The 25,270-nt window shown below is 34.9% G+C and overlaps 2 protein-coding genes across 14 annotated transcripts in view; one reads left to right on the forward strand and one right to left on the reverse strand.

Annotated features, from left to right (window-relative positions):
* Positions 1-10,725, forward strand: part of LOC18437411 (pyruvate kinase isozyme G, chloroplastic) — a 46,441-nt gene extending 35,716 nt beyond the window's left edge. For 2 of the 13 annotated variants that reach the window (XR_016047830.1, XR_016047831.1), the window contains exons 11-14: positions 273-381; positions 511-643; positions 10,073-10,269; positions 10,377-10,725. Coding sequence is in view for 11 of the 13 variants with exons in the window: in XM_020669171.2 (XP_020524830.2) it covers positions 273-381; positions 511-624 (223 nt within the window). In the remaining 2 variants the exon portion in view is untranslated. Of the gene's footprint in view, positions 1-272; positions 382-510; positions 911-1,733; positions 1,927-1,989; positions 2,323-2,523; positions 3,110-10,072; positions 10,270-10,376 lie in introns of those variants that run through there. The other 11 variants (XM_020669171.2, XM_088856068.1, XM_020669169.2 and 8 more) reach the window with 6 other exon arrangements.
* On the reverse strand, positions 10,423-15,676 carry NRT1.5 (nitrate transporter 1.5). Its single transcript, XM_006847622.4, has 6 exons — positions 15,604-15,676; positions 15,440-15,504; positions 15,106-15,238; positions 14,237-14,454; positions 12,024-12,586; positions 10,423-11,573 (listed from the first exon to the last, which is right to left on the reverse strand). Exons 2-6 carry the CDS (start codon positions 15,491-15,493, stop codon positions 10,718-10,720), a joined length of 1,824 nt encoding a protein of 607 aa, XP_006847685.1. The 5' UTR covers positions 15,494-15,504; positions 15,604-15,676; the 3' UTR covers positions 10,423-10,717.
* Between the last annotated feature and the right edge of the window lie 9,594 nt (positions 15,677-25,270).

Here is a 25,270-nt window from a genome sequence, read left to right on the forward strand (position 1 = left end):
GACTTTTCTTATCTATGGGCTTCAACTGACTGGTATGTTTTTTTTTTTTTTTTGCAAAAAGTTTGTTATTAGGTGACTAGGGTTTTCCAATCAAATGTGTGAGGTGGATGAAACTATGTTTATGTAGTGAATTACTTCGTGGTTATACATGCATATAAACATACACGCAGTGCATGGATGCATGCATGCATATATACATTTTTAGAAATTGACACAGACCTCAGTTCTGTCTTTTTCTATATAATAAAATTTTGGCCTAATATGTTTTCCAGAGAAAGAATAAAGCACAGGCTGGCTCTTTATCATGGAGTGCATCCCATATATATGCATTTTTCAAATGATGCAGAAGAAACATTTACTAAGGCCCTCTCGTGCTTGCTGGTAATGAAGTAGTTTTCGAGTACCGTAGTCTTTTTGTATAGTTCAATATTTTTGTGAAAGATCTGGTTTTGATTCTTATTTCATTTATTAAATTCTCTATCACTTGTCTTCTAAATTGTGTTTCACTAGAGCCAAGGCTTGATGAAAGGGGGCGAGCAGGTCACCCTTGTCCAGAGTGGTACACAACCGATCTGGCGTAAAGAGTCCTCTCACCACATCCAAGTTCGGAACGTCCAAGGATGAAGCATGCTATCCTAGAGTGGTAATCTTTTCTATTGATAGTACTTACCAATGATTTATTACGTTTTTTTAAATTATCAAAAAATTTTGATAGAAAGAAACTATTGGAATCCTAGAAAAGTCAGGAAGAGTTTTACTTGCATTTCATTTTATTTATAGGGCTTTTCTGCATTGTAGAAAGAGAACATGTTGATTTATTCTTGTAGACCTAAACATGCATTGCCTGTAAAAGTTGAAGGAAAATGAGAGAGGTTAAAGGGGAAAAAAATAGCAAAAAAGAAAAAGAAAAGGAAACAAGCATAAGAAATGATGTTTCAACTTGAGTACCTGGGAATTGACAAATGGCAAAGCGTTTAAAGATTTTTGGATAAGACTATTGGGTGTGGGTATGTTTCCTGGATATTGAAGGGCTTCTTGTCAATATTTACGATATCGGGTTTGGATTTCTTGTTCCATGGTCATCATCATCATCATTTGAGCATTTTCCCAACTATATGGGGTCAGCTACACGAATCTTGGTTCACCATTCTACTACTTTATCAAGGGCTATGCCATCAGTGAGGTTAGAAGTCCCCATATTTTTTATTCATTTCTTTCAATCATGTCTTTTTAGGCGTAACCCGTACTTTTTTTGAGTCATCCACTAGAACCAACTCGTACCTCATAATAGGTGTTGTACTGGGTCTGCGCTGCACACAGCTAGCCTATCTAAGTCTACTTTTTATCATCGTATCACCTATTGGAGCCACACTTAAGTTCTTCTAAATGTATTCATTTTGAATTCTATCCCGTTTTGTCTTGCCACTCATCCATCTCAACATTTTCATCTGAGCTACTCTCATTCTATAGGTATGTTTTGTCTTAACCGCCAATATGTCGCCCAATAAAGCAACGTTGATCTCATAGTTGCCCTATAGAACATCCCTTCAGCTTCATTGGTATGTGGCGATCACATAAAATTTTGATTGCGTATCTCCACTTTGCCCAGCCAACTCTAATTCTATGTACGACATTTCTTGTTCCATGATGCTCATGAGAAATTATGATTTTCTGTGAAACTTAAGCATAAATATTTTTCAAGCTTTGATTACTCAAATGAAATCATGTTGTAGGTACATGGGCAGAATTTGATCTCGAGAAAATCTTATGGCGGCTTGAAGTGTATCTAAATGCTGGTTTGTAGTAGGCATTGAGGCTCACTTCTAAATCTTGCTAAAAACTGCAGTTCCAATGTCGGAAACCCTTAAGATGATTTAAAAAAAAAATGTATTTTCTATTATAATTATGAAATTTAAAGCTCCAAAATGGTGTAGATTGAGAATAGTTATATAAAAAAGCTGTAACCCAGTGTTGGTCCTGCCTATGCAGGGTCCTGGGAGGGGTTAGCTGGAAACGGTCGTAACCTTTGGCTTTTTATGCGCAGAGTGGGCGCTGTCAGGACTCGAACCCACGCTCTTGCGCTGGCTACCTGAGCCTTTTACTGTGACGGCCCTAGATTGAGAATAGTTATAAACAATTTAAAATGTTGTAATGGACGGTCTAGATAAAGTGTTACAAGATGTACAATTTTTAGAACTTGAAATCCTTTTAGGATTCGAACCCGCACTCTTGTGTTGGCTACCCGAGCCTTTTACTGTCACATCAAGTGACAGCCGCTAGATTGAGAATAATTATAAACAATTTAAAATGAAATTGACAGTCTAGATAACGTGTTACTAGATGTACAAATTTTAGAACTTGAAATGTTTACTTTTTTATATCTCTACATCTTGAGATGATCAACTATAGGGTTTTTTGATGTTAGAACATCCTTGTTCAAGTGGATTTTTAAGGTGACCTTTTCTTATGCAATATAAGATTGACATCTTATCATTTGATGAGAGAAGTGCCCCTGTATTGTAGGTTTGGGCAAGCTAGAGAATGGTTCAGGGCTTTTGTGTTTGGTGAGAGAAGGAAGTATTTTTGATGGAGCAAGGGATGATGAGTCCTGAAATATATGGGAAAGAGCAGAAAATGAAAGAAAAGACTCGAGGGTTTTTGCTTGGTGAGCATTTGTTAAGGGGGAGAGAGAGAGCTAATATAAAAGATGGAGACACAAGGGAAGAGGAAGAAAGAAGCAGATCATGCACTCAGCATGAGTTTGGGACTCAAAATAAGTTGGTCTCAAAAGAAATGATATTTGATCATTTAGGGTCAGCTTCGGAACTTTCTCTCTCTCTTCCATAAGCCAATGTGAAACACTGGAAATTTTGTGCAAAAACTAGAAGCTGGGCATCACGGAAACGGATATTTACAATGGGAAGCCTCTCTTTTCCTATGTCTGAAACCTCTGCTAAATGTCTTTACTCTCTACAAGTCTTTAACAGTGCACCTTCAAACAAGACAATGAAACAAATGATTCAATCAACAAAACCAGAGCAGCCATGGCCGATAGAGATCACCATATTTTGTGGTTTGGTGTAGTGGTGACTTAGGAGGAAAAAAGAAATTTACAGGGGTATATAATGAGAAGAAAAAAATAGAAGAGTGGGCTGTATTGTACAGAAGGGGGTCTTTGAAGATTTAATTTGGGATAGAATGCCAACAGGAGGGTTTATATTTGAAATCTTGGGAATTGGAGGGGTTATATATATATATATATATATAATATGCACGCACGAGTGCTTGCGCAAACGCACATGTATACTCTTTACAATGCTAATGGGGTGGATTATGAAGTGGATCTCAAAATTTCAGATCTGAATAAATGTATAATGTGCTCCAGTTCACTATTGTTAAAAAAAAAGTGTGTGGTGTGGTTCTTCAGGAGCAGTAGAAGTGTGTAGCATGTTCTCTCAGGAGTATGCTACACAATAAAGACTTTGCGCTTTCTTCAATAACTTGCTAGTTACCAGAGGATACTTGAAACCAGAATATAAAGGGCCCTAAATATCATAGAAACCAGCCGCAAACAACTGTCTAAGAGCATTATGAGTTGATGAAACAAAGTGTTTGTTCGCAATCCTTTTAAATCTGCTAAAACAAGATCCATTAGAGCCCGTTTGGCTCATTGGATTCAGATTTACAGGAGTCACTTTTCTTAGAAAAGCTAGGCCAATCGTGTTTGGTTCGCTTAACATTTCCGTTGCAATTGAGATTTACGTGGGATTCCTGAATACTCACTTTAAGCCTAAATTTTGGAAATCTCAATTCCACTTGGAATTGACATTTTATGAAAATGATCCATTTTGCTGCTGAAGAGCAAAAAAAAATATTAAAATTTTAGAGCGAAAAACTATATTAAATTTAAAAGAAAGAAAACATATTAAAATTTTAGAAGGAAACTAATTCAAATTTTAGAGAGAGCAAATATACAAAAACAATTAGAGAAAAACTATCTCAAAATTTTAGAGAGAGATTCTATATCAAATTTAAAGTTTTAGGGTGACCATATTAAAATTTTAGAGAGAGAAACTATCTCAAATATTAAATTTTAGAGGGTATTTTAAAATTTTAGAGAGAGAAACTAAATTAAATTTTAGAGATAGGAACTATCTAAATTTTTTTAGAGAGAGCTCAAAACATTTAGAGAAAGGGCATATTAAAATTTTAGAGAGGGAGCATATTAAAATTTTAGAGATTAAAAACTATATCAAATTTTAGATAAAGAAACTACCTTAAAATTTTTAGAGAGAGAAATTATATCAAATTTTAAGTTTTAGATAGAGAAAATATCTTAAAACTTTAGAGAGAGAAATTATATCAAATTTTAGATAAAGTACTTGAAATACTTAGAGAGAAATTATATCAAATTTTAGATAAAGTAATATTTAGAGAGAGGAACTATTTTAAAATTTTTAGATAGAGAAACTATCCCAAATTTTAAGTTTTAGATAGAGAAAGTATATTAAAATTTTAGAGAGAGAAACTACTTGAAAATTTTAGAAAGTGAAACTATCTCAAAATTTAAGTTTTAGAGAGAAAAAGCATTTAAAATTTTTAGAGAGAGTAACCATATCAAATTTTAGAGTGAGAAAGTACCTAAACTTTTTTAGAGAGAGAAACTATCTTAAAATTTTAAAAAGAAATTATCTCAAATTTAAGTTTTAGAAAGAGAAAGCACATTAAAATTCTAGAGAGAAACTACTTGAAAATTTTAGAGAGAGAAACTATTAGAAATTGTTTAGAGAGGGAAACTATCAGAAAATTTTTATTAAGAGAAACTATTTCAAATTTTAAGTTTTAGAGAGAGAAAGTATCTCAAAATTTTAGAGAGAAATTTTATCAAATTTTAGAGAGAGAAAGTATATAAAAATTTTAGAGAGAGAAACTATCTCAAAATTTTTAGAGGGAGAATTTCAAATTTTAAGTTTTTGAAAGAGTGTATTAAAATTTTAGAGAAATTTTTTAAAGAGAGAAACTATCTCAAAAATTTTAAAGAGAGAAAGCATTTGTATTTCCAAAAAAAAGATATTGCAAGCAATCCAAACAAGAAATTTACATTTCTTTGATTTCTACCGGATGTGATCTAAACAGCCTACACGATAATATTATATTATTTGCATTATAATACCATTAATATAGGAATGGTAAATGTTAATATTATACATTTCCACGTATTGGCCTCAGAACATGGAGATAGATATCCACTAAAATATGTATATTCTATCTCCAAATGGCATCTAAATGCGAAAATGCTTAGTCTTTATGGAAATGGGTCTCTTGGATACACATTTCTAGGTATCCAAATGTGGTCTAAATACCCATAGTTGCAAACTTTGAGCATGTTCTCATTAAAAAAAATCTTGTTTTAGGCTAGGTGCTTGGAATAAGTTGGGTTATTTAAGTATTTTGACTCGCGTGACTAACCAATATTCATTTGTAAAAAACCATATATTGGGTTTCCAACCTTGAACAAGTAGGAGCATTTAAGTCATTGACTTAAGTCAAATTACTAAAATATTATCGCTTGTTGAAGGTTGCAAACCTATTTGAGTGTTTTTTAGCAAAATTTTTGAAAAAGTAAACCTAAGTTGGTCAAAATATTGATTTAACCGTCTCACTAATATTTTTAGGTGGTTCGACTGTTTTAACGATATTGTCCAAAGGGGGAGTGAGTGTTTAAATACTCCATGAAATCCTTTTTATCCTCAATAAAGATTTGGGTAAAAAGGAGCTGCCCTAATTTTAGGAAATAAAATTGGTTATAAGTTGTCAAGAGCGCGATAAGTGGGATACTCAAGTGTGACAGGAACATGGAGGTTTAAGCCAAGTGCAAGTGTCTTAATCATATTGTAATTTTGTGCTTGGAGGTTATGGTCTAAACCACATACAAGTGTCTGAATCATTTTCAAGTTATTCCTGTGCGATGGTCTAAGCCAAGTATAAGTTCTTCATGCGAGCCACTGGACTTTATTGGAGCTTAGTGGCTTTCTCCAATCCCCCAAGAGAGAGAGAGAGAGAGAGAGAGAGAGAGTCTCCAAAATAATCATAAGGTTTTCCTCTGAGGGAGAGTCTCCAAAATAATTATAAGGATTTCTTGTGAGGTAGTGGACTACATGGGCCCAAGCAACTTTCTCCAAATTTTTGAACAAACAAACAAGGGTGTGGTTTGTATAAGGCTGAGGCTCTGAACAATCAAATTAAATGGTGTCGAAAGATGTTGTTTCACGAAATCTTTTTGATGGTATGAAAATTTATTTTCATATCTAATTGTAAAATTTAAAGCTTAAAAATAGTGTAGATCAATCAGATCTTGAAAATTGATGGTTCAAAAAATGCATGCGCTATTTCGAAAACTTAAAATCTGTTATTTTGTTATGTCCATACATCTTGAAGTCAGGTTGATCGTTTTGAGATTTTTGATCTGGTGAATTTTTGAAGTGTGCTTTAATTTGATTGTTTAGGGGTATAAATGTTTTCCAGCGAATAGTTCATGGACTGACTAATGTTGTTCTCCAAACCAAATAACTGATCAGCATGGGACACATGTAGAGGGGCATTGGGTTCCTTACAAACCCCATTAATAAGTCAAGTGGTGGTGATCCTTAGGGTAACTGAAGAAGGATCTATTCCAAGAAAATAAAACTCTGCATGGGTACTCCACATAATTGAGTCTTTTGGGCTTAGAGCCTTAGTAAATTATGTGTTTCAATTCAAGCTTGACATGATTTAAAATTTATAATGATAATGTAATGGTGGACCATTAGAATTACAAAAACAATAAACTAGTAGCATAATTATTTTCAATGGCACTTACACAACCATGCAAAGTGGACCCCATCCCTCCTAATGGATGCCACGTGGAACCCATTTCAAAGTGGGGCCCCTACCTAGTAATTTGTGGCATTTAAAGCTTAGAGGAGTCAATTTTGGGTGTCACCCACTTATATGATTTAGTTATAAGGGGACATGATAGGTCTAATGGATTGTGACTTGCTCTCTTTGGGTGGCCATAGGAAGTGCCTCTTTTGGGTGTCACATGGATATATAAGAGTCTTGCAATTTCTAGGGTTTTAAGTGGGGAAGTAGAAATCGATATCGTGGTTTTCTTTTTTTAATGAAAACCAAGTTACCACTTTAGCCCTCTTTATTTGTCTCTATTTTTTACTCAATAGAATATGCCAAATACCCATCCATATGGGAGCCACCACCCATACCTTTTTAGTTTGTTTAATTTGGCATGCTTTTCTAAAAATTTTGTTGAGCTAATCTTGGCCAAATTTCAAATGCACCAAGCAATAATTCATGATTGTATCAATTGTAGAAGGAATTTTGATTGGGACTGTCTACAAGAAGACTATCTATCTTTTGTATGAGGAGATCACAACTATTCCCACTCATTAGATGTCAAATTGGATGGTTTGGGGTGAGCCACAAAGTCCGGGATTCTTTTTTTTTTTAAACGGTATAATCAATGATACTCTTACAACCATTCATTTTAGAATCTAAAAGAAAAGAATGATTGTGACCTCCTTATACAAAAGGTGAATTGTCTCTTTGTAAACAATCTCATTTCAAATACTATTTAAAAATTTGTGTATAATTTTCTCAAGAATTTGAGGCCAAAACAGACCATGATGATGTACGCTTGCATCTGTGATTACCGACCCAAGAGGCTGAACCCGATTTTAGCCATGTGCTTACTTCAAATGCGGCCCTCATGGAGCCCTGGCTAGAATCTTTATAATATCCCATGTGTAAAACTACCTTAGACTCCTCAGAAGTCCGATCATAAGATATATTGTGTCATATTTGGATCTTGAGTTTTCTTTTTTTTGGTTTTATAAAGGAAAAATATACAAGAAGACTATTCTGATAAAAGGAGGTCGTAGTTAATTATAGCTAACTGATCAGCCCTGGCTAGAATCTTTACAATATCCCATGTGTAAAACTACCATAGGCTCAGAAGTCCAATCATAAGATATATTGGGTCATATTGGATCTTGAGTTTTCTTTTATTTGGTTTTATAAAGGAAAAATATACAAAATGACTATTTTGATAAAAGGAGGTCGTAGTTAATTATAGCCCATTGAATCTAAAATCATGGTATTATGGGGCATCGTATTGATTAGATTCAAAATTTTAAAAAATAAAAATAAAAAAAATTTAAATTTTATGACACATCCCAAACTTTTAGATTTCAGGCTATGGGTAATTGTGACCTTCTTGTATTAAAGCAAACTTAGATTTCTTGAATGACCAAGTACACCCTATCGATTCAGGTTTCTAGACATTGATTTGAACAATCCATTCAAATCGTATGCATAAGCAAAAGGAGCGAAATGTTGTAGGGGTAGTACAACTGGAATTTCAATCTTTTTATGGAGGTGTTGTTTGCTTCTTTTTTTGTTTTTTTTTTTGGAAAATCATTCGAACATTTTCTTAAATTCATCGCGCGATTACAAAAAGGCTTTGGTTAGCACTAGAGATGGTATAAAGGCTCCATATCTGGCCAAGGTATCTGCTAAGGAGTTGCATTCTTTAAAACAGTGACAAAAATATAACCTGATGATTAGAAAGTTCTCTAATCATGCACATGGGACTCCTTTCAAGAAATGAGAGAAAGCAGCACTAGAATAGATATGAAATGAGTGCCCCAATTTAAAGAGCATGCACATGTGGTACATCGTATCTGAAAGGGATTGTCTACAAAGAGACCATTTATCTTTTGTATATGGAGGTCACAATCATTCACACTCACTGGATTGTGATCTTCATGTACAAAAGATAGGTAATCTCTTTGTAGACAATCCCTTCTGAAAATTTCAAAAGACTATCGTAGGGGTTAAGTCATCGTATCAATAAAAAAGGGGCCCAATAGCTATTGGGAATAAATTTAAATTAAAAAATCAAACTCAAAAGTGTGTTGGCAAAATTTGAAAACGGCCCAAATTGAAATTTGGGGTGGAAATCAAATGGTGCTTGTCGCTTTGATGCTGCAAAATAGTGCAACACTGTTAGTAGCAATAATATGTGTTGCTGCTGTCAATGCTGATGGTTCTTGCTGGTTATTTTCACTACTACACTAGTAACACTATTTCAGTATAAGCATTGCATAGAAAACGAATGTGCGATGTGATGGAGAAACACAAATAAAGGATTTGGCCTATTGGATTTGTAGTTGTGAAAAATGTGACGTAGCACTAGGGTCCAAGACCCATCTCACCCACCCAAAAAGGAGAAGAAAAATCCCCATCTTGGGGGCCAATTTTCACTTTAAGGGACAAGGACAAGGAAAAGGAATAAATATTTAGGATTGTCCTACAAAGAATAAAATACTAAGTAAAAAGGCACAGGTAGCTTAGAATATGCAATATATTGGATAAGTGCTTATTTCATTTCTATAGAATATTTGAAACTTTTTGTTGGCATTCATCACAAATTTCTTAAAGAAGAGCTCGCGCATAGTACTTCAAATGAAGCACAATGTACAGTTACTACCTCAGGCATAAGAGCTATATAGGAGGAGTTTTTTCTCCTTGAAATTTTGAGATCCATTTTAAAATTACTAGAGTTTTTTTTTTTTTTTTTTGGGAGAGTTAGATTTTGAGTTCCTAAACACTTAGATTTGGCAATCATAAATTGGGTCATTTTCCTTGCGATGGTCCAGGACAAGGCTGTATTTATGATATTTCATCTTGGGATGCATTTTATTTGACGGTTTTTTGGATGTTAAGTATCATGGGATGGGTGGGATGGGATACTTTTTCTTGGCATTGAAAGCATATCAATTTATGTCCGGGTAATGCTTTAAAATTTAATGAATCTTCCACTTATTTGATAGAAGGGTTAAGAGATTATCTATGGTTAAACTCTTCACAGCCTATAAAAAGGTATAACCTTTTTGTTACAAATAATTTATATGCCCCGTTGTGTTGAATCTCAGGACCTTATTTTTTTCGAGGCACATATGGTTATGGTGACATAGAGTAATTATTCTTTTCTTTTCTTTTTGTGGTTGGTTGTTAGGTTCAAAAGGACACATCCCAAAATATGAGATCCTTAAAATATTCTTAGAACTTTACCCGAGTGAGTGAATGGATGGCATGCTTCCTTTGGGATTTATAGTGTTTTGGCTTTAAAAATGAAAATAGTTCTCTTAAGGGATCAATAAACCATTTACATGGTTGCGGAGAACACTACAGAGGTCAGCTAGGCATGATATGGTAACTTATTCGTTTCTTCTTCTTCATGATGTTCCCATTGTTATCCCTGATTCCCTTTTTCTTTTCTTATTGGTAAATAAAATTGCAAGTTCATTGATCTTTTGCAGAAAATTTGCTAGGGGCATGTCATAGCAAAGGTGCAAAAGTGACATATGGAGATCAAAGGAAAGTTATTATTCCATGTTATTTTAATATAGGAATACAATAATATGAGGGTAACCCACTTCACAAATTTGGGTGGGAATCCAAATGTTACCCTTGGTTGTGACATCACTACATTCTTCTTCTGTACATGCACCAGTCCAAAGGAACCATGAAAACAGTAGCACCCTGAGGTAACAACTAAATTAAGGCATATCATGCCTAATTTGAATGGCAAGTACAAACCTTGCATCATTCTTACATTTGTAACATAATTACTTAAAGTTATGCCAAGTTTGAGGATGGTCTAGACTACCCGGTGCATCTCAATATCTTCCTCATCTTCATCTCTGATCTCGAGCGAAATTGGGCGGTAACCCTTGGCGCATATCACGTAAAGAACGAAATCAACAGCCGTTAAAATTGCTAAGAGGAAGTAAAACCTATCCATGTGGCCCTTGTTGAGGTTTCCTGGTATCCAACCGGCCTCATGGTCCTTCCTAGTGATGTCCATAACAATGCTGACTAACAAGCTGCTAACATAGTTCCCAAAAGAAATTGAAGTCATGCAAAGTGCACTACCAAAGCTCTTTAGTCCATCTGGGGTTTGGCCATTGAAAAACTCTAGTTGCCCAACATACATGAATACCTCTGAGGCCCCGATTAGTACATATTGAGGAATTTGCCATAGTATACTTAAAGAACTTGGTTTGTCAACCTCTGTGGCATATTTAAGCCTCATTACCTCAACGGTTCCAGCTGATATCATAGCGATAATTGCGATGATCAATCCAACTCCCATCCTTTGAAGCTCAGTGATCCCTTTAGAGTTCTTTATGATCTTATGGAGACAAGGGATGAGAAACCTTCTATAAAAGAGAATGAAAGCTGCAACGCTCAGTATATCAAACATGGACATGCTTGCGGGAGGGATGTGGAAGCCAATGATGTCAGTTTTCATGGCTGCTCCTTGTTCTACGAAGAGGGAGGCCATTTGGGTGAAGACCACCGAGTAGATAATGGTGCAAAGCCAAATGGGAAGTAGTCTTAGAATGCATTTTACCTCTTCTACTTGTGTTACGGTGCACAAGAACCATGGATCACGAGTGGATCGATCTTCTGTGAAATCTTTCTTGGTTACGGTGGCCGCTTTGTCCAAAAACCTAAAGATCAAGAGAAAGATCAACATAATGAGCATAGCTGGCCATAAAAAAGCACGAGCCGGTGTTTCAATTATTACATTAATCGAGATGTACTAAAAGGGGAACTTTTATATCAGATATATATAATCTGTGTTATATGGTAGCCAACCGACAACCATCTCATTTTAATTAGACGATTGTTAGTAAGTCATGTCATATACAACATCCGTTGTTCCTTTTAAGTTGCAATTAATGTGTGACATTATTATCAGCTCACAAGCAGTATCCAACAAGCAACATCCAATCTTGAGTGAATGGCTATTGGTTCCCACACGTATATAAAATAAAGGTGTACTAGGACCTATAAAATAAAAATGTACGAGGACCCAACTCCCCTAAACTTAAAATGGGCACATATTGTTTTACATTGTAAGAATGATTGGAAGAAGAAACACTCTTGCTTACACTTACTTGAACTCGTGGGTGTGAAGGATCTTTCTACTGCCGCTTATAGTTGACTCCTTGCCATTTACTTCAAAGAGCTCCGAATCACGAGATGGGGCCTCGACCCTCCATTTCTTGAAGGAAGCAATCATTACTTGAGAGAACCTAGACAAAGGGTTTCCACCAGGGGCAAAATGCCTATACCATGGGGTCCCACCTATGAACAATACTAAGGCAATGAAGGCTGACCCACTAGACATCCAAAACCCTAAAGCCCATTTCCCTTCATCTTCAAAATATCCCAAAATGGTGTTGGAAAAGAGAGATCCAAGGTTCAATGCCAAGTAGAAATAGCTAAAGAAGGCCACTTTTGCATGCCCTTCTTGTGGGTCCTCCTCATCAAATTGGTCTGCCCCAAATGTGGCTATGGAGGGCTGGTATCCTCCATTACCTAAGGCAATTAGATAAATTGAGAGGTAAAATACCCCAATTATTATGCTTGAAGGGGTCTTACATGGGGAACCCACATGTCCACAACCAGAAGGATGGAGAAGGAAAAGATAAGAGATTATAGATAGCATCACCAGTCCCTGTCAACAAAAGAAGGGAAGAGCAAAAATAAGGTCACTAAATTTAGATTCAAAAGGGGGTATTTGCAAATAGAGCATGCATTTATAGTAATAACATGACTCAAAACATGCAAATGAGAAAAATGAAGGAAAGAATAAAAGCAACAAAGCCTTCCAAATTTTCATTAGGCATATTTATAAATTAAAAATTGATGTTCCATGAAACTCACACACATTCTCTCTCAACTTATTATGTTACAATTCTCAAAACATATTTTATTACGAGTTTTGGGTTTAGACGGTAGATGAAAAATAGGTATGCCTTCATGCATGTATGTATGGAGATCTCTAATCATTTGAAATTAGTTTTATTTAATAAAATGGCTAGGAGTAAAGCGATAACAATTTTACATATTAATTAATACTTGTCAACTAAGATTAACATTAGTTTGGAGAATCGTTTACAGTTCATTCCCAATTGTTCAATCAAGATCAAACAATAATAAATCTTTAAATCCATATATCCATATATATATATATATATATATATATATATATATATAGACACCACTCTTTTTAGTTGTTACCATGTGTGTTTATATATATACACACATGATAACTAACTAAAAAAAACGGTGTACCTCTCTATCAAAGAAGCAATTTTTTTTTTTTTCATTATATGTTTCTAGTCTCTACCTAAAATCCCTCTTTTGCCGTTCCCAACCCACAAGGCTACATGTTGGAACGGTCGCCATCTTTGAACACGTGGCTTGTGTGTGCCACGTGCGGACTATAATCCTAATAGCATGCACAAAAAATTGACCACACTTGTGGATTGGACACGGTGCTCAAATCATCTATCTTGCTTTTTTGAAAAACAAAAAATATTATTTTTCTTGAAAAAAGATTATTCGTCCAAATTAAAAGTGAAAAGAGAAATGGAAAGACGAAACTCAAAGATAGAAAAGAAGCTATAATACTTTTTTTAGTCTGATAAGAATATACTGTCTATTTACTCCTGATAAGGGACACGGTACGGTTTCTATATGCCCACGGACTCACGTATAGGAATGCAGGCCCCTTAATAATTTATTTTTGAAATAGAGTTTGGTCTTAATTTTTAGGGAATATATAATGGAGATTATTAATATGTAAACATAATCAAAAAATATTTGAACCATTTATTTTATTTTTTCTTTAGAGTACTATTATTACCGGACTCAATTTTGGTGGACGGTGTAGATCTCCAAGCCCGCATGGCAACATCTGAGGGCTTGAATATAAAACCCGTTCTAGGAGTAATTTTAGGAGTTAAAATTCAGGGGATGTAACCTCTTTGACCTATAAATTAGCCTCAATATAAAAACTCTCAATTGTAGTCCCACTTGAACAAAATGATGTCTCAAGTGTTTGGAGGGTTAGATGCAACGCAAAATTCAAATTTTATCCAATTTAGATGTCAGTGCCACAAAACTCAAATTCAAAAATTATCTTCTAAGGTTCCCAATATTTTAGACAAAAAAAATGGAGGGAATAGATACAAGTCTCTCTCTCTCTTTCTCTAGTAAATACAAATAAATAAATATATATATATATAGAATGAAAAAAAAAAAAAAAAAAAAAAAAAAAAAAAAAAGAAGTAAGTAGTGGGGGGTGGTGTTTTATACTTACAAGGACAAAAATAAGCTGGAAAACGGCGCATGTTTTGTACCTCCCCCAATAAGAATCACTTAGAAAGGCTCCAACCAATGAAAATATGTAAACAGTCCCTGTCCACTTGCTTACGTTGTTGGCTGCCTCCGCATTGCTTTGCTTCAAGACTCGTGTCAAAAACAGCACCAAGTTCACTCCAACTCCAAAGAAAGCCAGCGTTGCCAACCCTTGGTTCACTGTTTGTTCACAATTTCAATTTGTGGTTCAGAAGAAATGACAACACTAAATTCAATTTGTGGCTGAGACACAGAGAGAGAGAGAGACAGACCCGTAACTTCCAAATGCTCATAGCCCACAAGTTAAAGAGACCAAAACATGATGAACTCCAAGCAAAAAAACACACACAGACAAGGACAAAAATTGACTTCAAACTACCCATTTCTTAGAGAGACAGAGATCCCACTTGGAAGAAAAACAAATTTTAGTGAGAACATCCACGTGGACAAGGACCATCCCTTGTAAAGTTTATTTATTTATTTTTTTTTTTTGAGTAATTTGTGGCCGCACATGAGAAGAAGAAAAAAAAGAGAGGCTAATTTTGAGCAAAAATTATATGGAAGATGTTTTTTTCAAAATTATCCTTCAGTCCAAGCTGCTTTTTATTTTATTTTATTTCAGTAGGACCATTTTTTTAATTAAGAAAAAGTCGGGTGCGTAATTTTAATTCAAAATTGGCTCATTTTGTTTTTTGTTTCCTACATAATTCACTCTTTTATTGTTTGAACTTTGAATGGTAACCAACCTGACTGGTGCTTACAAATCAAGCGACTTGAGCATTTATTTAGAAAGGAAGGAAGGAGAGATTGTAGAGAGAGAGAGGCATATACCCAATATGAGAATTGCAGCGTTCCAACCCCCAGTTGTGGCCTTTATGGCTGGCCTTCCATGCCTATCAACAGAGCCATCTCTTGTGTACATTTCACTTTCTCTCTCTTTCTTTCCTCCAAACTCAGCGCCACCCTTCTCATGTATAAAACAACATCACAATATTCAACTATCAATAACTCACATATCTCTCCTCTCTCTAAAGCAATAACTAAAAACTCTCTCTCTCTCTCTCTCTCTCTCCACAAAGCAATTCGGTTTTGTTCATTGACAAGCTAGAATGGCAGCTTTGCAAATGAATTGTAGGTTGATTCTATGAACCAATATAAAAAGTACCTTATTATAGTGAGTGTCTGTTGCATGAACTCCATTTTCCTCAGAAACAGCCATTACCGCAACACCTGCAACACACCCCAACTTTCAGTAAACTTAAAAACACCTTATTTGCATTACTCTCTCTCTCTGTCGAGAAGAAAGAAAAATGCCGATAAAACGCTCACCTGCTTGATGTTAGGCCTGGACTTAGGAGAGAGAAAGGGAGGGGAACTTAGGAGAGAGAGAGAGAGGTAATGTGAGAAGGAGGTGGAGGGGGAAGCATGAATATATAAGGGTTGAGTGAGGAGACGTACAGTAACAGATTCGAGAAGAACAAACACGTCCATCTCAACTTTATCAAATACCCACATGACACAGTCGGTGAGATGGAGAGAGACACATACTCCCTGTTTAGAGAGAGAGAGAGAGAGAGATAGTGAAAGAGAGACAGTTTTGATCCACTATTAATATTATAACAAGTATTTTCTTGAACTCTGTTGAGAGAGAGAGAGAGAGATAGAGAAAGAGAGACAGTTTTGATCCACTATTAATATTATAACAAGTATTTTCTTGAACTCTGTTTAGAGAGAGAGAGAGAGAGAGAGAGAGTTTTCCTAGAGAGAGTGTGTGTGTTATGAGAATTTTCCTAGAGAGAGAGAGAGAGAGAGAGATGTTTAGAAAATTTATGTCACGTCATAAAGGTTGTTGTGCTTATGCAAGGGGATCATCCAAGAGCGTCCCTTTCAAATAACGCTCTTGTCTTTTTATTATTAGTAGGAGATTAATTTTTTATGTCACTATTTGTTTAATAGCAATAATAGTTGTGCAACGAATAGGATGCGACTTAATTGCGGTGTTATGTATTGTATCACCATGCACGCGTGTATGAAACATAGCGAGGTGGTAACAGGATACGAGGGCCCTTTTTGGTGTTTTAGAGAGAGAAACTTTTGTTCTTGATTCTTGCTTAGAGAGAGACAGGGCTCCTTCTCGTCCACGTTGCTAAACCTTTGGCTGGTGTAATGCTTTCGATCGATTGGATAATGGAAGAGGGGATCTATGAAAATCTGATTGTTACAAAATTTTAATTTATTTTTTAAAAATTATATAAAATTTTTATTTTATTTTTTATTAGAGTTAATTCTTTTTTTAGAAATAGGATTGATATGAGTTTTTTTAGTTTAGTTGATAAAGTTTGTTTTTTATGAGTTGATTTAGGAAGGTTGAGTTCTATTTTGTGGTCTGTATTTTCTTAAGAAAGTAGGTTATTTTTTTATCTTTTGGATTTTTTTTTTTTTAAGGTAATTTAATGGGAAAAACAGGCCCTTACCTATTTTTTTCAAATAGATTAGGAGTTAGCTTTTTTAAAGTGTTAGTGGTGGGAATGAAAAATACAATTTAGTGACTAGGATGCAGGGTGCTACCACCAAGAGATGAGATCTCTTTTGGTAGGACTGAGGATAGGAGGTCACGTTTAGAAAATTTTATCTCTTGTACTAATTGGGGGTAAAAGGTGTTTATTTTTAGTTTGTAAGAAATATATTTTGTTTCCTATTTTAAAGGGAATGTTATATTTTTTGTGTTGGGTTGAAACTAGAGGTTACATAGGTGAAGATGATGAAATAGAGAGTTATAGTTATCTTTTAGAAAGTTGGATTTGAATTTGATGAAATAAATAAGTCTTTCTTTGTAGAAAGAGAGGGACCCTTTGTGGGTGTTGTTTCTTCTCATGTGTTGATGAGCCTGTGCCAGAATACTCGTATCGTTTCTTCTCTTGTGTTAATGAGCATGTGTCAGAATACTCGTATATGCACTTTTTGTTCTTTTTTCTTGTGATTTTTTTCACGATTTTTATTCTTCTCTCTCTTAATTGCAAGTACTTTGCCAGGTGATAGTCTTCAGTAAATTTTATATTGCGTCAAGTGTTATCAGAGCATAGTCGATTCTTGTAGATCGTTTCTTCCTAATTTTTCTTTCAAGAGGTTTATTCTTCTCTCTTAAACGTGGGTAATTTGCCATGTAGTATTTGCCGGTAAATTTTATACTGCGGCAGGTGGTATTATAGTGTAGTCGATTCTTGTAGATTGTGATATTTTTCGATAGCTATCATGGCTCATGGACAAGGTCTATGGCCGGGCATCAGGACTCAACCCATTCAACATATTCAACACGAACGAAACCTCCGAATCAACACACTATGATGACGGTAATGAGTCGGACATTATTTTCGAAAACCCGTTCCATACCAACGCTTTGTGTCGGGAGCCTCATGGTCCGAAGAATGATATGTTTTCTTATGGTCTGGAGATTGATTTACCTGAGTTTGATGAAAAACCCATTGAAGATGAAGAAAAAGTAGGTTTGGATCTTCAATCAAAATCATCACTCTTTGATGTCACATGTTACCCATCTTTGATGAAGATCCTTGATGAAGATCCTGTTTTTGATGAAGTACAAGATAAATGGAAAGAAGTTCTGATCATTATGATTCATTCACAAGATTTTCATTTTTGCACTAGGAATTGGAAATTTGCTATCCATTTATCTATGGAAAATGGTTTAGCCTTACCTCATAATTCATCGAAAATTGAAATTCAAGCATCCAAAACCTTTAAATCGATCATCTCGGCTTGAACATTATTATTGTGAAAAAAAATAGATTTCAATTTTGAAAAGTAGTTTATATTGCAACAAATCATCTAGACCGTCCATTTCGTCCTAAAAATAAGTATTCATGTATCTACACTATTTTTATGATTTTTTTAGTTTCAAATTTTGTTTTCAATATTCGAAATTGATTTTAGAGCCATCATGGAGATTTCCAATAGCAAAAGTATGAGGATTTGAGGTGCGGCTTTAGTATGTTTCCATAAAACCTAGTCTTTATAAAAACCTTATCCTTTATTTATACAACAAACAAGCTTTGATATCTAAGTATGGCAAGGAATAAAAGGGACCTACCCCTTTTTGGGGTGTGTATTATTAGGTTATTTGAAATGGCCACTTTTCCAATTCTATTTCGGAACTAATATAGAGGCAACTTGTGTTTTCTTTTTTGAGTGCCACAGCATGATTATCTTTTTTAAAGAAAAGAAAAAATTTCCATTCTTTTATGTTCGTTAGTAAAATTTTCCTTCTTCATCTGTATGGAATTCTTCAACTTCCATTTATGCAAAAGAAACAAAACTACAAGGAGCTGGAAAAGGGAGGTGATGATAATGTGCATATTTTTTTTTTTGAAAATTACAAAACCCACACATAATACACTATTCACTCAATTTACCCCCACCCAAACTTCTTTTCACACTTTTTTCCCCTCAACAAGCTTTTTTCGCAAAAACCCCCCAAAAGAAAAAGTTGTAATTTTTTGGACAAAAATGCCCTTACTATAATTTTTCCTTTTTTTTTTTTCTAATGCAAAAACGTTTATTGTCGTATATAAATGAGAGAGAGAGAGAGAGAGAGAGAGAGAGAGAGAGTATTTTCTCCTTGGAACATGGGCATTAGAAATAATAATTATTTCTACCTAACAATAACGGATTACAAAAAAAAAAAAAAAAAAGAAAAAAAAATTTCAAGCCCTAAAAGTATTAGGGAAAATTAAAAAAAAAAAAAAAAAAAAAAAAACAAGACCACAATTTCTATGCAACTTACCCCAATCTAACTTTTTCTCACTTTTTTCTCCAAAACAAACTTTCTATGCAAAATTCATTTTTTTAGATGGAAATGCCCTTTCGATACACAAAAAACAATTTGGACAGATTTGATGTTGACTTTTGGACCCCAGTAGCACATCGTCAAAGTGCATCATCACATTGCCGGATCACATAAGTGTCGAACCGTAACTGCCAGAATGCCCTCTCGCCCATTTCAATTGCTGGACCGCACTTTATATAGTACCGGAATTCTACTGCCAGACCGCACTTTGCACAGTGCCCGAGCCTTATTGCCGTAGCGCTACTACCGGATTGCACTTACATGGTGCCCGAGCCCCTTATTTTGGTGGGACAGAGAAGAGAGAGGTGTGGGTAAGATAAAAGTAAAGGAGGGTAATTTAAGTATTTTTTTATTTTTTATTTGGTTGGTGGGTTTTTACAAAGAAAGTATATTTTGGGAAAAAAAAGTGCGAAAAAAAGTTAGGTAGCCCTTTATTTTGGTGGATAAAAGAGAGAGATGCGTGGGTAATGTAAAAGTAAGGGAGTGTAGTTTAGTTTTTTTTTTTTTTTTATTCGGTTGGGGGGGATTTTGCATAGACAATATAGTTTAGGAAAAAAAGTGAGGTTAAAGTTGGGGCTAAGCTACATAAAAAGTGTAGTTTTGAGTTTTTTTGTAATATTCTCAAAGTATTATGGTTCGACAATTTCTTTGGGGCCGTCTATTCAAGTGTTTATAGATCAAGCAGATCTGCACCATTTCTGAAGCTTCAACTCCACAATTTAGGGCAGCAAATAGCAATGCAAGGAATTGCAGTTTTTGATAGTATATTGAGGTGCAGCATTAGCAAATACAGTAAAGTCGTGTACGTGCCATAACTTCATCTCGAGAAATGACGTTACAAGGGTAACAGTGCATGCAAAAGTTTTCAAACCCACATGGTAGGACAGACCGTTCACCCACAAATCTATGTCGGATTGTTGGATCAACAATCCAAATTAAGTTCAGATCGATAATCTAAAACATATTATAAAAATAAATAAAATAAAATAAAAATAAGAGTTCGTGAGGTGGGGATTTAAAGGGATATAAAAAAATATTAGATAAATTTAATATATATATAAAAAAAAAAGAGTTTTAGGCGGTAGCTAGATGCGTGTATTGAGTTTGAGCTTTGACCCCCTGACGTCCACTAGCCAACCTTGAACACAATTCAAACCAAATTGAAGTTTTATGATTCATGAAATTCAAACCAAATTGGAGCTCTATCCATCTTCTAGCCGCCTCAAAGTCCACTTAGGCATACCACCATTCAACACTTCCCCAGTCTTTTTCTTGTTCTTGTTTATTTTTATATTTATTGGTTATTAAATGATTTGTAATTGGGTAGGCATACCACCAGTCAACACTTCCCCAGTCTTTTTCTTGTTCTTGTTTATTTTTATATTTATTGGTTATTAAATTCGTTGTAATTGGGGTGGCATTATATGCTAATTGCCTACAAAGCAAATGTATTACTAAAAGCTTTGAATTACCTATTTATGATGAGTATACATATCAAGACATCAAGGCATAAGCCGTTAGCGGATGACATTTAGCAGTACTATATCTCAAGTTCAACTCCCACAATTGATCTATCCTCTAATGCATGGAAGATATGTACCTCCCCCACCTCCCCCTCTATCTAGCCGTCTAATTTGGATCAAGTGGGCCACTAACTGTTTGATCTAGATCCGAGATTCGACATTCAAGAATATTTTACTTGTTATTTTTTCTACAAATTATATGAATGTGAAATTTGGTAGCCCCATCATCTCAATGGGGCGCACCTAAAACAAATATTAAAAAAATATTTTCGATAAAATAAAAGGGCAAGAATAACCATAGAACTTTTAAGGGTATTTTGGTTATTTTATTTTATTGATAATATGTTTTTTATTTTTTAAAAAAAAGATATGAGTTTAAGAAAGGAGTGGGCGCCAAACTTTTGGTGTCAAAATGTTTTGTATAAATTTTTTTTTTAAATAAAATAGTGCAAAGGCATGACATTGTGGTTGGGGCCATCTTAGCCGTCCATTTATAATAGACGGTTGGATAGGGGGAGGCATATAAGGTTTATACATGAGGGGAAGTATAAAGAGCTTGTCCCAAAAAAGTTTAAACTTCTTATCGATTATAAAAACATACCATGATGGCACATACATTAATCTTCTCCTTTTTTTTCCATAGAGGAAGGAGGCAGTGCGAATTCAGGTTTAACACAAATCGGTCTTTCTTGGTACGAGCAGCTTCCATTATTTGTACAATAACTTTAGCACGAAGCGATGCCCACGTATGTCGTGGATGCCTTGTTGGAGGCTGGCCTGCTCCCTTGCACCCCGGCTGTTCCATTCCATTTCTGAACTTGCATTAATATAACTTTAGAAATTCAATACCCAAAGAGAAAGATTAATATAACTTTAGAAATTCAATACCCAAAGAGAGAGACATCAAGTGTTTGAAGAAGTATAGATTGTTAGGAATTAAGAACCCTCTTAGATGTGAAAACAAAAATCTCAAATATTAGATCAAGATCGTGTACTTATACAGTTCGAAAAAATATAGGCGAGAGCACGAGCCATAATGTAAACAATAAAGCATAAAACACACACACCACAAGAACACAAAAATTTATGTGGTTCACCCCAAAATGGCTACATTCACGGGCATGGCAAACTGAAATTCATTATACCAATGAAAGTTGCATTACAGATTTTGGGACATAGAGTTACTTCTATAACCCTCGACAAAACTCAGTCGAGCAAACTCTTTTAGACCCAGTTTCCCGATTGGCACCACCCGTCTATCTCTCATCTCTATTCCACAGCTAAACCACTGTCTAGGAATAGACCATCTTCATTCCACAGTTAAACCACTGTCCAAGAGGAGAACCTTGAGAGCAACCGAGACTTTCTCGCTCTAAATTGGAAACCGCACAAAATCTTCATGGGAATAGCTTCTCTACAAGAAACCAACCTCTCAATTTACATGAGGCACATACACGGCGTTTATCTCTGTAAGAAGCTTTCTTCTCTTTAAGGGAGGCCTTGCCGATATTGATGAGGCCGCCTCTCTCTCTAGAAGAAGGCATCGGTCCCATATGGTGATCCAAAAAGGGCACACAAATTCTCTGCACTTTCATCTCATATATATATAAGGTTAGGAGTCCACACCAAATAAGAAACGTCCTATAGGTATTACATATACATCAAGAATCAAGAGATATATTTCAGAGTCCTAATCGATTTGGATTTTTATTTCTTTTAGGAAACTTATCAATATCAATCTTAATCCCACATAATATGGGATTTCTTTATGTGAGTGATTTTTAATATCACCATATCCAACACGGATGATACTGGCTAACCTCTTGACAATGTTTGCAAGTCCAATCCGGAGGAGGCGGACAAATTTGTAAACCAAAGAGTGGAGAAATCCTCATTATACATCAATTTTGTTATCCAATTTGCAGAGTTTTACTTGGAAATGCCATTTACTTATACATATAGCAATTTTTGTATCTAACATAAAAGGAAAAAAAAAAAAAAAAAGGGAGAAATGGGAGGTTGACCTTATGAGCAACTATGTTTAGGGAATGCGTATGATGACACATGTTAATCTTATTGAATTTTTTTATGATAATCCCAAAGAGTTGGATAAGGTTCGAATGATGAAAATGATCTTCTTTTTTTTTTGTTATAATGTGTATAAAGAATAATTTGGGCTGCCTTTGAAAAGCTGAGTACAAGTTGGTTGATGACCATTAACCCCCATGGAAATGATGTTTAATGGTATACATGCGTTGTACATTAAAACATCAAATAATAAAATAATACACAATTAAAAAACTCAGGAAAACAAAGTGGTATCCTCTTGTCTTGGACTAAGTGGGATGACACACCAATAAGTCACAAGTTTAAAGTTTTGTCCCTCGTGCAACTCAGCTTACCTACCAAAAACTTTACTTCAAAGAGGGCAAGCATATATAAACGAAATTATATAGAAATATTTTTAAACAAAGGCTTCGTACATTATAAAACTTTACTTCAAAGAGGGAAAGGTTTTATAAACAAAATTATATAGAAATATTTTTAAATAAAGGCTTGGCACATTATTTTGGTGAGTCCATTCTTCCAAAATCCAAAATGGATTTTGGATGCAAAGAGGCTTCTGAATAGTGAACAAGCTAAATCCAAAGAAAAAAATCTTTTAAAAGGGACTTTTTTTTTTTTTTTTTCCTTTTTTTGGATCATTCTTTTCAACTCTTTAAAACAATGTTGTCAGATTTGCTTCAGAGCCTTTTTTCGGTTTGATAAGAAAAACGAAATAATTCGATACTTCGGCCTATTCAAGATTTATATAAATATTTTTTTACTTCAGCTGAATTGGTCCGAAGCAAATCGAAACGACACGAAACTAACCGAAACAACAACATTAAACTTCACTTAGTTTTTGGAGCCTCATATGGACAGAGCTGAGGTGAAAATGAATTTGCAATAATTTAGGTTGTGTTTTTAGTCTTAAAATCTTTCAAAACTAGAGGATACATGATTCGTCACGCGCCCAAAAACTTAATCATTATACGAAGAAAAGAAAGAAAGAGAAATGAAAAGAAAAGAAAAGAAAGGACGTAAAGGATCTTAAAAACCAACATGTCACATCGCGAAGTTTGAATATTGGTCATGGATGTGACTTTTGACAGCCCAAAAATTCAAGCATGAGAAGGAAGTGCTCATATTCTAATACGCCACCACCACTTATCAAATCATAGATAAGCTGTCACCAAATATAAGTGGAGTCTACTATTTTTGTTTTTTTCCTCTTTTTATGGTCAAGATTTTGTAGATGTTTTAGTGCCATTTTATGGAGAACAAGTGGAATTTTCTGTTTCTATATTGCAATAGTTTTGGTAAAAAAGGAGAAAACATACAACAAAGTAATTTACGTTTTATACAAAACCTTCAAAAAAACTCCTACTATGTGATTGACCAGCTCGAAATGCGTCATTAACTAAACTCGAAGTGCGAGAAAATTTGTGTTTAATTCTAAGTGGAAAGATGTTACAACCCAGCTAGCTACTTGATTTTGCTTCTGATGGGTTGAGTTGTTTGTTAGTTGTGAACTTTATCTATTGAATCAGTCTCAATGTGTACCATTTCCTTTTAAAAAGATGAGTGTGCAAAACTCTTTTGTGTCGTATTTCAATCGATGTCACCTAAAATTAGGAGTGGTAAAATGACATATAAGCATGACTATCGGATCGATTTCTTGAGTTGGCGGATGTGACTTGAACCAGTTTTCAAAAAGTGGGACTCAAGGCTTCAACTTGGCCAGCATTGGGCCCTAGTCCCCTTGGCAAGTAAATAAATTTAAAAAGAATGAAAAAAAGGAGACTCGATCGATTCTAGAGTTTTTGAGCCTGAAATAGCCCAGCTCTTGATGCTTAAGCGAGTCTGGATCAGCTCAACAATCTTTAAAACACTGATACAAACCCAATATACCAACATTGCAACTCTAACCATTAACTCCACATGTTGAACCCTGATCATAGTTCCATTAACTTTAGTAAGATTTCGATTCATTTGAAGCCAAAAATATGGGGTGATTCTTCTTTAGTTGATAAGCTCGAATTCAAACCTTAGACCCAAAGGTTGCTGGAAGTCAAACCTTAGACCTAAACTTTATCCCTTGCACTTTGAAGCCAAGAGGCTTAATCCTTCCACCTAAGACCACATTGGAAGAGGATAAGGACCAGGATAAGGACCATGTTACCTTCCATTAGAGTGACAGTACATTTGCATCAAAATGTCATGTAAGATCTTTGAATTTCTTTTTTGTATTCTCTTATTGTCTTCTTGGTACATAACATTTAGGCTTGTGAAATGGTTGGCTGCTGTTAGAAAATAAAACAACCCTTGCTTTCATGAAGGAGCCATATAAACTTTTAGAAGCAACTTTTAGGGCCATTCTTGAGATTGCAGGATGAATTGTTGTTATGTTTTACTTTATTTCTATAGATGGAGTACTTACATATTCCATAGAATATGAACAAATAAATGCGACATATAACATGCCCATGAGGCAAAGATATTCTAGCTGTATCAAATAAAAATCAGTCATTTTAAACCGAGATCCAGAAACGAAATCGGGTTGCACCCC

The sequence above is a fragment of the Amborella trichopoda genome, chromosome 13, assembly GCF_054954075.1.
Source record: "Amborella trichopoda isolate Santa Cruz 75 chromosome 13, AtrichopodaSantaCruz75HAP2 v2.0, whole genome shotgun sequence".
NCBI classification, from domain to species: Eukaryota; Viridiplantae; Streptophyta; class Magnoliopsida; order Amborellales; family Amborellaceae; genus Amborella; species Amborella trichopoda.